Below are 12748 nucleotides of genomic sequence, written 5' to 3'. Positions count from 1 at the left end.
AAAGTAATTATTTTCTTTTTCCATTTCACTTCTGGGAGGGAATAAACGAATATAAAAACTGAATTTTTTATTGCTTTTAACTTTCTGTTTGACATGCGAAAAAACATTAAAGTGGTGGTTCTTAGTAGTTGGTTCAATAAATAATTATTATATACCTAATTCAAAGAATAATAGAGTAAAATAGTTTGAGATTAGGTTTGAAGTTATGGATCGGTAAACTGGACAATGTTTTCAATGGACACTAAGTCCATCACTAAAAACTCGAAGTATTGCTCAGTATTTACAATATATTTAAAACTTAGATAGTTCAAATGTACTCACAAGTATCAAGCCAAGGCTTTACACCTATCTCTTCTCTCTCTGTGCAGAGGTAAACTGGATAGCTGAAACAAGCATAAAAGTTCGTTTTTATTTTGAAACTGAAATAATTAGAAATAACCATTAAAAAAATTAAATAAGTAACATTTATAAACTGAAAGTCAGATACGATCGCAAATAAATTATGTTTAAATTAGTTTCTAGGGTATGACGTTTGTCTACATTTATTAAAGATATTATTAAGTAAGATCGCACCATAACATTCTACGAAGTCTATAAGGAAGGCATCTAGTCAACCCACCCACCGCCAAATCTTGGGCTACTCTTGTCAGATCGAATAAAGTGATTTCACTGTCGTTATTATAATGCGCCCACGGCCTCCAAGTATGGAACGCGATGTTTGGTTTGGACGGTAACGAAACGCGAATAACATAGTGGAGGAAGAAGTATTCGCAACACTTGACCCTCCCAGGTCTTAGAATAGACCTAAAACCTGATCAAGAGTTTTGTTTCGATCAACAGAACCTAAGATCCACAGTCCACCACTGGGTAGTTTTCGGTCGAAGCATGGTTAATATATTTTATTTACCATATTTTGTTGTTGTTGTTGCATGCTAGGTACAGCAGTTGTTGCCACTTCATTCGCCAAAACTAGTTTATTTACACGTAGTTCAGTAATGCATTCAAGTGATAATGAAACAGTGGGAGAATGGAGGAATGTAACGACTGGATTATCCGGGTTAGCAGTTCAACTACCTTTCCCCCCTAGTTACATAGAACACCAACTTTACAGTAGTTTGTTTTACGTTCACTAAAAGAGAAATCCTGCTATCTGGAATATTATAGACTGTGTTAACATTTAGAGAGTTTGGTCACGTGTTTTGTGTTAAATGAAAGCTATGCTCATTGGGAAATTGCTGAATGAAGCTTTAAAAATCTCATTGACATTTACTTAGTAACATAAGCCTAGACAGAAAAAGTTTGGGTCTGAAAGATTTTCCAGTATTGTCATTTATTATATAAAAGAACGAATTTCCAAAAATAAGAAGTAACTAAGACTAGACATTAACATTTAGTAGTTTCCCACTGGAATAGAAAGTGTTCGATAACTTACATTACATATATATTATGTATAGCTATAGGAAATAGAATAACTAGTAGGCTTACCATACGTGAAGCTACCAGGTTGTTTCCAGTGCTCAAAATAATATTTATCTCCGTATTTCAGTTTTAGAAACTGATTTTGAATAATGATGGCAAATGTTGGACCGACAACTCCATTGGTTACTGGGTACTCTGCAACACCACCCGAGAAAAGATCGATGTCTTCTACTGACCTGAAAATAATGTATAGGTTTGATTGGTAAGTTGGAACAGAAATGTTTTAATATTTCACAGATGAAACGTACCGGGATAAGATTAATATATAAAGACATAAGAACTTTATATTCTAGAAACTTTGTGTATTTTGTAAAGTATATGACATTAACTAAGTTAGTGTACAAAATATACGAGATAATGATTTGATAAAAACTTACATATGGATACCCAAATCTCTTCATCTACTCAAACACTAAATGTATACAATATACCAAAGTAGGTTAATCGTACCACTGGGGCGGATTAAGTCTTATATACTGGAGTTGGTACTGTTCATAACATTCGCTTTTGAACAGCTCTATGTAACCTAGGTCAATAAATATACTACCAAAAGAAAATAAGACTTATACTTTATTTAAAATATTTTGTTTAAAATTAAGCTTGTAACTATAATATATATATAATCTGAACGTCATCAAACAATGACTCAGTAATTAACACAGTAATTACCAAAATACCGAACATTCTCCTACATATTTTTATTTAAAAACAGTTCTTACTCATAAAGATTCTCAAACGCCGTCCAATCCGTAGAAGACATTAAGACATCCAAGTGCGAAAAATTTGAAATCGGTAGGTTAAAGAACTCTTTAACATAGTGAACATAACTCTGAATTCCATGATCTCTGCCTCTTTGGATGTTAAAAGATGCAAGGTCCAAACCAAATTCTTCCCCAGGTTTCTGAAATAGGTGATTAGTTACGTCTTCAACAATAAACTTGTCAAATTTTTGTGCAGGTTGGGCAGCTAATCCTCTAAGAATTCGATCCAATTGTCCAATGTACATTCCAAATGGTTTAAAGAAACTTTCTCGCAGCTGAAAACTCGTAGTGGATCCAGCAGAATTTATTTCATTAAACTGGTTCTGAATTAATGTATGACCGAATCGAAATGCTGCTGCAGAGAACTCGTTCAGAATGGATGGGTTGATGGACGGATAGTAATATGTGTAACCAAACTGTCGAGGCTCGAGATAGTAGTAGTAGTTACCTAAGACAACCCTAAGAAACTCATTGTATGTAATCATTTGAATCTGAGCGATCACGAATCTCCTGGAACAGAGAATACAAAAACAATATTGATATCTTAATATCATATAAGTACATTAAATACATGGTCAAACTTTCATGTTACACTATTATATTAAATATTTTAAACACACAATATAAAAACAGTATTAACATCTTAATACATTATAAATACATTAAACACATGATGATGTAGCTGTTATGTCCGTAATTGTTATAGATGAGAAACAGAGAAAAAAACACTATATATTTCTAACTTGTTCTACTTACATTAAACAGAGTATAAAGCTAACTTACTAACCGTACTTATCTAGTTCTCTATCTGTTCAAAATAAGACAAGTTGATAAAAAAAAGTCATAGTAAATAGCAGGTAAACTTGGAATTTGTTGTTTTTATAACTTTGTGTTATCATCATACAGGTTATATTATACTTGAAACTGCACTTAAAAATGATGTTTCGTTTGTCTACTAATAACGTTAAAATAACTCCACCTGGATTCCTGATACAGTTTCTCATCATCCCAGCAAGGGTTGAGTTCCTTCAAAGATTGTGCTATCTTGTTATGTTGCCTTAACAACACAGTATGGATGGCTGTTAGACCTGGTTGTTCATTCAGTCGGTCATCCCCTGGTAGTTAAAACAATAAACACGATTTTATTATTTGAAGTCAACCAGTAAAGCGGTCTTTTAAAATGTATACCATGTTATTACTTAGGATAACATTTCAGTGGTTAAGTAGTGATAGACTCTACACGTGGATGGAAAGTTTCTGGCTCTTGTAAGCAAAGAATTGGTAAATAACTTAGTTGTTCATTCATGGTTACGTAAGCGGGAGAAGGGGAAGAGTAACGGGTTTCTCCTGAAAGTAGTGCGTGGCTCTGTAACTGCAAGTAGAAGACAGATGCGGATTGCTGTTAGAAGTTTATTTGTTTGTTTTTAAGCGCAAATCGACATAATGGGTTATTTATGCTGAGCTTACAACTGGTATCGAATCTTGTGTTATAAGCCTTCAAGCTTATAATCCTCGGCCGAAAGTGTGAAGTGTTTCTCGCCTCGAATTCAAGACTTCATCCACATTTGAAGGAAAACGTAAAATAACTACACCACATCGATAAATGCAGCCTACTTTAAGATCACTATTTCTATCAGCGATTTAATGGTTCACCCTTTCCTGATAATATACACATGAGTTTTGTCTTTTATTTACCTGTATGCTAACCAATCGTTGTTATTATGTACGACCACTACTGTGTACGAAACGATTTCATTACCTGCAAGAAAACAGTACAAGTCTTGAGACGGATCGCTACACAAGTCTTCTGAAGGGTTGGGACTTTGGGGTAAAAGCGTGTTGCCGCTAGAGTCGGTGTAACTTTTTAATAAACCTAAAAGAGAAAATATATCTATGTTGTGTATTTTGAAACAATAGTTCTTCATTCATGAACACTTACCGTGTAATCTGTAAACACCAATAATTTAGTATACAATTCACTATGTCGAGAATGCTTTTGTCAGACATTTATTAATATGAACCATATAAAAATAACTAATTAAATATAATGATGGTTAACCGCACAATACGCAATGTTCTAGATCACATTCTGTCCTTGGAACTACGTCCACCTTTGTTGAAGACCATGGTTAGTACCCCATATAACTTTAACGGATTTGTGTGTCTTTTTTTGTTTAAACGTAATATTGTGAGCCGTTGTTCCCCATATATATTAGAAAATCGTCGAAACGTTTTTCCAGGTTTGCGTTCTGTGATAACCCTTATCACCCTTTGCAGAGACTTATTACTATGGGAATCGAAGTGTCGCCCTATAGTCCCTTGACAACCATGTGGTAGAACGTGATTGTGGTGATTCCAGTGTTTTCGAGCGACACTTTCACGAAAGCTTATGAAATTTTGGTTTGTGGGTCTTCGTATATTTCATTGGATTCTTTATAAACTTATTAACTGTATCTTGAGATATGCCAAGTTTCATCGCAATATCTTTTAAGGTAGGAGATTTTTCTTTCGTGATCACTGGCTGTATCCCATCTGGCCTGATGAGCACTGGTATTGTTAGAAAGGCTTCGTCGGCATTAGTTAGAGCAGATATAGCGTGATTGAAATATTTTTATACTCATTTACTTTCATTCAGATGCAGATGAGGGAGTTGTTTCGTATTCGGTTTGGATAGTAAGTTCGGTCTCTGTTATTATCCTAACCTCTGCACTGAATTCTTCCTGTTTTAATATAGATCACTGAAGACTCGCTTATTCCTTTTGTTGTTGTTGTTGTGTGGCTAAATATACTCTGTTGAATATAGTTTCTGTACGATTATCCATCCTATTATCATATTTAACCATGTTTACCCTCGCAGGTATGTGATAGATCTATGTACACGAAAATATTTCACAAGATAGGAAGTCAGTATGGGATAGTCCTCCTCAAATTTGGTCTGGATCCGGATTCTGGATTTTTTACAATGTGATGAGAAGTCTCAATCTTCTAAATTTGATAAAAATCCGACTACAATTTACAGAGTTATTAACCCCAAACCGCCGAAATGCGCAATCTATACAAGAAAATCCTTCTCATATCCAGAATGATCAACGATCTGGATCAGTTTTTGTAGAACATTATTACAACTTGATATAATCACATCCAGTTTGTTTGTATCTTAAAATGTTTAGGTTAAGATAGAACAAAAGGTATTCGACTCTGAAGATTCTTGCTGAGATAAATGAACTGTCACACGCACTTATATTCTGTTTAGCAAATTAATATATTGGTTTCGTTATCAATAAGATTTTGATATATAAAAAAATATTTGATATGGCTGACAACAGATTTTTAAACTCCAATGACTTCAGTCGTTACAGGTAATCTGTCTCGGTTACTGTTAGGGTTAATCTTACTTTATAACAAGAACAATCAAAGAGATTTCACACCCTCACCCACTGCTTCTTTTCGAGATTGCATGCGTTTATATCGGATAACATAAAATGTCACCTTCGAAAACTGAAACCTATTTGCCATAAACCTTAAATCTAAAGCGTAACTAATGATTTACCATTCACGAAAGTCCTTAAAGCATCGCTGGTGTTTTGTAGGCTTCCGTAAATCATAGACCCGTCAAGAAATGATGTGAGGGCGTTTATCTGTTCCCGAGTTCCTACAGTTCGGAAAAGTTTCAATAAGACAATCAAACAATTCAAAACCTTATAACACGCATACAGATACGAAACAAACCGATCGATTATATTCTACCACTATCTGAAACTATAATGTAATTCTTTTGGCTGTCTATCTCGCTACAAACATCAAACCTTTATCCTTCAGATAGTATTTCAGGAATATCAGGGTTATGATAATAATACTATATTTTTACCTTTCGTTGTCATTGTTTTAAACTTGAAAGTTAAAATTAAAGTTATAAAACGTTTTTAAAACTATTAGGTTAGAATAATAATAAAAACGTATTCCTAAAGTTGGTTTATATCTCTTGGGTTATGATGAATTGACTGTTTGCGAAGGGTTAATACTGATTAACTAGAGCCTAATGTGAACCAACATTTGTATACTGATTAACTAGAGCCTAATGTGAACCAAGATTTGTATACTATTAACTAGAGCCTAATGTGAACCAAGATTTGTATACTATTAACTAGAGCCTAATGTGAACCAAGATTTGTATACTATTAACTAAAGCCTAATGTGAACCAAGATTTGTATACTGATTAACGATTAACTAGTATAATCAATTAACTCGTTCTAATTAAAAGGTGTTTTTGTTTGGTTGGTGTTTAGCCTTTAAGCTTACCAGGGTTAGAAGTACATCTATGTTAAATATTCTACGAGAAATAAACAACCACACCAAAAATACAACTGAAAATATAACTGATGGCCAGAATATAACTATTCTTCCCAATAACATGACCCATTAAACATATTCACCGATAAACGTTAACTAGAATCCATTTATATTATTTTTATACAGCGACAATTATAATATATTAATTTATTTGATTCGTGTAATAGTTTTATTAAAATTAATTACACTACAGAACACACAACTGAACAAAACACAGTTAAATGGGCTACTTTAATGGCTTTCAACATTATTTAACTAACTTTTAGAATCAATCTGTGATCAAGAGTTACCCTAACTTACCGGGAGTACAAACAAACATAAATTTCACTAAGGTTTTATACACCATACTTAGAGCCTAATGTGAACCAAGATTTGTATACTGATTAACTAGAGCCTAATGTGAACCAAGATTTGTTTAATTAATTATGTGATAAAGTTTGAAAGTGTAGAATAGAAACTACCGTAAAATTATATGTGATCAGTGGAGGATAAAGTGTAACCTTAGCTGTGGAAAACAACGAGAAAATGACTGACTTAGACCTGTATGTGTGGTGTAAGCGTCATTTCTTAATGCAATAATGATTTACTTTGTTTTCTTTATTTTTAATTAAATATTATATTCGCAGAGTTGATGCATTTCAGTGACAGAATTTGTCTTTTCTAGAAGAAATGTCCAAAAGTTAAATGCTTCTCTCTCTCTCGTTTTTAAAATTAAGTTAAGGATAGTTATGTGCTGGAAAAATATACCCGTCATCTCTCTATTTTGGTAAGAAATATGTAAAATGTATTGAATGTTTTTTTTAGGAACGACCTTAAACCATTTTGAGTGTTTTGTATTTAGAAATTTCGTGTTAAATAACAGAAAGTTGTGGTTTTAATTTTATTATTAAGAAATGATACAGAGTATTCTGTTCATGCACATGAACAGAACTACCCCGTCAAGATTAAAATCACCTAATAGTAAATGTAATCTCCCTGTAAACTGGATTTACTAGCTAGTTGTCAGACAGTTGATACGGGGAAAGGATCAGAAGTAGATTTGTATGATAATATAATCAGAGACGACATCAATTACTTGATGAGTTACACTCGTTGGTGGAGAACAAAGTACGTTAAAAGTTTTTAATAATGATCTGATATATATTTAATAATTTGTAGAAGACAAAGGGAATATAAAGGTTTAGAATGGTTATTTTATCGTTCTAACTGCCAGGAAGTTTTCTGACTTTACATATATACAGACTTATTTCATCTTTTGATACGGGGGAAAAATTACTTACACACGAATAGAATAAATACTAAATCGACTCATGTCGAGTCAGCGATGATCGGGATTCACAACAATAATTTATTTTTATACAAAACTTTCCGAATATCAAATATATGACAATTTTATCATAATCAATTCCACAAATTTTGAGAGGGTGATTTTTGTATTTTACATCAGAATAGTATACTATTTTATTAAAAGAATCGAATATACATGTTGTTTAATTCTATCAATATTACAAAATATTTTTAATGTAAGAATGTGAATATAGGTACCCTTTCTTTAGGTTTATGTTTTATAAACATTCTAACATAAGACTAAACGGTTTGTCTTTAAACAAACAAGATGGAGGTGGACTTGTGACTGCTGTGATCCCAATCAACAGGACCCTTTATGCTTTCCAATCACCATTCCTACCAACGACCCCTTCTATTCCCAGTACGATCAAACATGCCTGAATTTCCGGAGGTCCGCAAAATGTTTAAAATCTACGCTTGGTAAGTCTATAACAGCCCGACTCCAGGGTAATTTTAATATCATTAATATTTTAATCTGTTCAATTTGATATGACATTTGTCATATTTTAATCTGTCAATTTGATACAACGTAGAAAATCGTGATCTAGAAAAATCCAGTACGTCGTAAGAAATAGCAACTTTCCTAAGCCTGACAGTTATTTTAATCTTAACCTTACATTCATGTTTCAAAACTAATAACAGTAAATAACCGTTCTACTCACAGGAGTTTCTGAACCAAGAAAAGCTGTTTCTGGTGCTGAACTGCCGAGTCCACGTCTGGTATCATCCGTTATTCACACTGACCAGGAACGACCAGCAGACTTCACTCACTTTGTGATGCAGTGGGGTCAAATAATTGATCATGATTTGACATTTTCCCCATTCTCCAGTTTTCCTGGAGAAGAGCTCATTTTAGGAGGTATGCTTGGAACTCTTTTCATCCATTATTGCATGCTGTTCTAATATATATAAACGGACTTATTTGTCACGTTCTTAACCGTCCATTTGATATGACATTTGTCATTTCGGTGCTATACCTGATTTGGGATTTATTAACAACCAATGAACGCATAAGTTAACGGTAAAGAGTGATCTCAGAATTTTCAATGTGGAAGAATCAAAATTTAAAAAATTTTGTCCTTTGCTGGAGGTTTTCAATACAACGACATAGTTAGGTACGTTACATATTTGTTACATGTTATTTTAAGGCATTCTTAAAGTCAAATCTATTGTTCAATTTATAAAGTTTGGCTACTGTTGTAAATCACAGCAATAAACACGTCTCGGGCTACCAAACTCAAGAGATATAATGTGCACCCCTTCACAGAAATACCGAAATATTGATGGCACCTGTAACAACGACTTGTATCCAGAAATGGGATCTTCCTTCACGTGCTTAGACAGAATTCTCCAACCAAACTACGCTGACGGTAAGTATCTGAAATAATCACTGATTTGATACCCATTAATATTTCTATGGTTCTCTAGAATCGTTGATACACGTACCTGAGTTAAAAACGAGTGACCCATAGTTTTAGGCTGGTGAGAAACGAAATGTTGTATTTAACAAGAACCACATATATATTTAGTTTTCCTCTCATACTACACATATATCTATAAAATAAAAACAAATATTGAAATTTACTGCTTTACTAACCTTTAAGTGAGAATACAAAAGTGTATTTCAACAAAATAAATACTGTTTTTAATGTATGAAACATCAATGTTTATTTTCAACTACAACCTCCTCTACCGTGAGTGCGCTATAAGAGTAACGGTCAATTTCCAGTATTTCAACAGACAAGATTAGTGTAATAGTTGACAGTGGGTGCTGTTGTCTAGCTGTAATCACTCTAGTTTATCAGTTCAAAGATAAGTATGGCTATGCGGAGATATACCTGTTGCAGCTTTACCAGAAATTCTATAACAGAGTTTTATAACTAGGTACTAGTTAAAAGCAAAGTATTTTCTTATCATATTTAAAAGGAGTCATATTTCAGTTTTTGAATTACGTTTTATTTCTGGACAACATACGCAACGCCATTATTTATAATTTCACTATCTTGTAGGCTTAACTTGAAGAATAACGATGTCCCTGCTCTCGCTGCTGCCGATCTAGAGAAAAGTAAGTTACAAAATATCATCAGTGATATTAAGACAAGGCAGAGCATCCCAAAGAATTCTCTTCGGAGTTTAAAATGGTTTGATATGAAAAATTCACGTTATAAAACCAAATAAAATAATGATAGGTAGCTTATGTATTTCGATTTTAATTTTGTTCTTCAATTAACATGAAATAAATGCATAATGCTTCCATACAATATAAACCTTCTTATACAGTCTGCGATAACATTATATTATTTACTATAATAAAGGGAGTGATTTGGTGGATAAAAAATCGCCAACCTACTCATGTCCATCGGCCATGGGGAAGTACTACAAGCGAATGTTAAGGACAGGTCAAGTTTCCGAGATGGATAAAAGAGCCAGTCTGCTTGAAGAAACGACGAAAGTTTTGGTCAAAGAGTAAGTCTGAAGTTAGCCAGTAAGACACGACTAATTTTAAAACAAGAAATTCTTTATCTACACTTTATAACGTTATAACGAAAATTACATGACCTTACAGCTCAATATAGAAAACGTAATATCTAAATTTACGATTACAACTAGAGACCGGGACTAGATATGACTGAAGCCACTTTTCTTTGTTAGATAACTAAACTTTATATTAAACTAAAACTAATTAGAATTCCATGTTATGTTCAACTTTGTGTTGATGAAAAATAGTTATTGATGTCCACATTTTGGTTCATGTTTAAAATATATTTTGTTTTCAAATTGGTCTATAATTATCTGTTATAAATGTTTCCTTATATCCTAATATCACTTACCAGACACAGAATTTGATAGTTGTTGTTGTTTCAATTTCTCATAAGCTTTGTCGACTGCTTGGTTGAGTGTTGTAGAATCTATTGACAGTGCTTTAACATCATTGGTTTTATAGTGGTTTAGGAATCTGGGAGGAAGTTGTATCAACCCTTCGGTTATCACAACCCAGTTATAGTTTAGAAATAAAAACGATACCACAAATGTCAACATCCTAAACGGAAGAAGCATTCGGAGAATGTTAATCTGCAAACATATACGTGTTTTCTTTTAAATAAATCAAAAAATTATTATTGGAGATCGAAACAGGAAAAAAAAGAATTTTCCAGTAAAAATTAAATCGAAAGAAGGTTAAAAATCAATTCTTGTAAGTTTGAAAAAAAAGTGTTCAAAATTAGCGAAATACACGTGTATGACAAAAAACCTTTATTATTATTTGCAACGTTTCCGGCAAAAGTCCTTCGTCAGGCAGTTTAAACCGGGTTTAATAGAAAAAAAGGGTTTAGACAGAATCGTTAAAGGGTTAGAATATGCAAAGATTCTAAACTACGTACGTACTACGTGGAGCACGTTAACAAAAATATTGTTAGAAGGAACATTGTTTCTGTGAAGTTGCGTTGGATAATTCTACTAATGTGTCTGGTTGGCAGGATGGTGTGTTAGGACTTAAGGAACTCTATTACTGTATGGTTTGTCCTTAGAGTGGAGACGGACAAATAAACTAAATGTGGCAAGCTTAGCCTTTTCAGTAGTGTTATCGGGATAGTTTTGATATCTAGAATAAAGAGTCATGTCGTTCATCTTTGTGTCCAGTAAAAAGACCCAGAATATCGTCGATGTACCTGAGAAAAAAGGTAGGAATTTTTTGGGTGAAGATGTTGAAAAGTTCTTCTTCTACATAACCAACAGAAACGTTGGCATAGGATGTACCCATTTTGGTTCCCATGGCAACAACTTGTAGCTATTGATATGTTTTTAGTTAAAATCAAAGGCATTCAAAGTCAATACCAAGTCAGTCAGCCGAAGTATGGTGTCTGGGGGGAGGGGGATATAAGTTGTTTTTCATGTTTAGAAAATGTTTAAGTGCAATCATTCCGTTGTTGTGTGTTATAACAGTGTTTAGAGATTGAATGTCCATAGTCAATGGTGGTGACAGAGTCAAAGTTGTTTAAGAGATTAAGGACATGAGAATTATCTTTAACGAATCTAGAGAGAGTGTTCACTAGGGGTTGATCACCACTAGGAGATCTCCCGATCCTTGATACTTTTATCAACCAATGTCGTACTGAAATCAACACTATTAAATTCAAGAATACAAATACTAGGCCTAATCTCTGCAAAGGTGAGCGATTTGCTCTATCCACCCTGAAAACCCGCAAGGACATTGTCGTCAAACCAGCCGACAAAGATGGAGCAGTTGTTCTTTGGCGTAAAGATCTGTATGTTCAAGAGTATAACCAACAACTAAGTGACTTCACCTTCTATAAACCTCTCTATGACGATCCCCTTCCCCGTTTTCAGAAACTCACCAAGGATAGTATAGAAGAACCTATCAAATTTAACCACCTTCTGCCAAAAATCTTATACTTCAACACCTCAGAATTGCCATTTTCTACATGCTACCCAAAATTCACAAAACCCTGTGTTCGGGACGCCCCATAGTCTCTGCCTGTAACTGCCCCAATGAAATGATCTCCACTTACTTTGACAGTATTTACCAGTTTGGGTTGCGAACCTCGAAACAATTGAAAGGATGAGATGGATTGTGTTTTGTAGGTGCGATACATATAGAATCAACGGGAAGAGTGTCATCGGGTACAAAACAATATTAAAGTTTTTGTTATAGACGTATGTTTTACCAATTTTGAACAAGTTTGTAATTCTTTGTTCACGTCTTGCGGTCTTTTCTACCATGTAAATTTGAATGTACGTCAGGAATAGAGAAAAGAAATGGTCAGGTGGGGCATTGTTATTGGTAATACGA

The 12748-nt window shown here is 33.7% G+C and overlaps 1 protein-coding gene across 1 annotated transcript; it reads right to left on the bottom strand.

Moving 5' to 3' along the window:
• Window positions 1–1485: 1485 nt before the first annotated feature.
• On the bottom strand, window positions 1486–11698 carry LOC106477821 (peroxinectin A-like; the record flags this gene model as incomplete). The annotated part of the gene is made up of 7 exons (XM_013938346.2): window positions 11607–11698; window positions 10770–10978; window positions 5791–5892; window positions 4000–4113; window positions 3220–3355; window positions 2199–2750; window positions 1486–1655 (listed from the first exon to the last, which is right to left on the bottom strand). Coding segments are annotated over exons 1-7 (1375 nt in total), but the record flags the coding sequence as incomplete, so codon positions are not given.
• Window positions 11699–12748: the final 1050 nt, after the last annotated feature.

Source organism: Limulus polyphemus, unplaced genomic scaffold, assembly GCF_000517525.1.
Source record: "Limulus polyphemus unplaced genomic scaffold, Limulus_polyphemus-2.1.2 Scaffold81691, whole genome shotgun sequence".
NCBI classification, from domain to species: Eukaryota; Metazoa; Arthropoda; class Merostomata; order Xiphosura; family Limulidae; genus Limulus; species Limulus polyphemus.
This window is presented reverse-complemented; position numbering and strand designations above follow the sequence as displayed.